This window comes from Cyprinodon variegatus, unplaced genomic scaffold (genome assembly GCF_000732505.1).
Source record: "Cyprinodon variegatus isolate N-32 unplaced genomic scaffold, C_variegatus-1.0 Scaffold822, whole genome shotgun sequence".
Taxonomy (NCBI): Eukaryota; Metazoa; Chordata; class Actinopteri; order Cyprinodontiformes; family Cyprinodontidae; genus Cyprinodon; species Cyprinodon variegatus.
In genome coordinates, this window is record NW_015151275.1 from 224,753 (window position 1) to 225,324 (window position 572).

Here is a 572-nt window from a genome sequence, read left to right on the forward strand (position 1 = left end):
CAGTCTTTCTAAAGTCTTGTAGGATGAAAACTTTCTAGCCTCCTAAATCTGATCACACCCACCTATGGACACCAGCTTGATGTTCTCCTTGTCCAGGAACTCCAGCGCCACAGAGACGTTCTCCAGCTGCATCTGGCGGAAGGTGGGCCTCTGGTTGTACTTTCGGAACATTTTCTTCTGGGACAGAACCTCCAGGAGTCCGATGAGCCGCAGCCCGTCGCTCAGGTCGGTCTGCAGGTTGCCGATCCGCTTGTTGACGCATTTCAGGTGCTCGTTACACCAGCGGGTGAAGGTGTTCTGCTGGATCTTCTTCCAGGGGGCATCCTCGGCCAGGTCCTTCTCTGTTGCGGGCATTTCTGCGTCCTTATCCGACGATGCAGGGCTGGGAGCGGGCGCGGCGCTCTGGTGGAGGCGGGGGTTGGAGCTGCTCATTTTAAGCTCTGAGCTGCGCCTTGGTTCGCTGGCTGGATGTGGGTGGAGACTCCTCAGCTGCTCCTCCTTCACTTTCTCTGGCTGCTCCTCTGTGAGAGACAAGAGGAGAGACGTGAGCACCGCAGACAGAAACAGGCAGA

The 572-nt window shown here is 57.0% G+C and overlaps 1 protein-coding gene across 1 annotated transcript in view; it reads right to left on the minus strand.

Annotated features, from left to right (window-relative positions):
* Positions 1–572, minus strand: part of LOC107098922 (filamin-A-like) — a 49,716-nt gene that overhangs the window by 38,594 nt on the left and 10,550 nt on the right. Inside the window, exon 2 of the mRNA XM_015396813.1 lies at positions 63–521. Coding sequence (XP_015252299.1) covers positions 63–432 — 370 coding nt within the window. The 5' untranslated portion in view covers positions 433–521. The remainder of the gene's footprint in view (positions 1–62; positions 522–572) is intronic.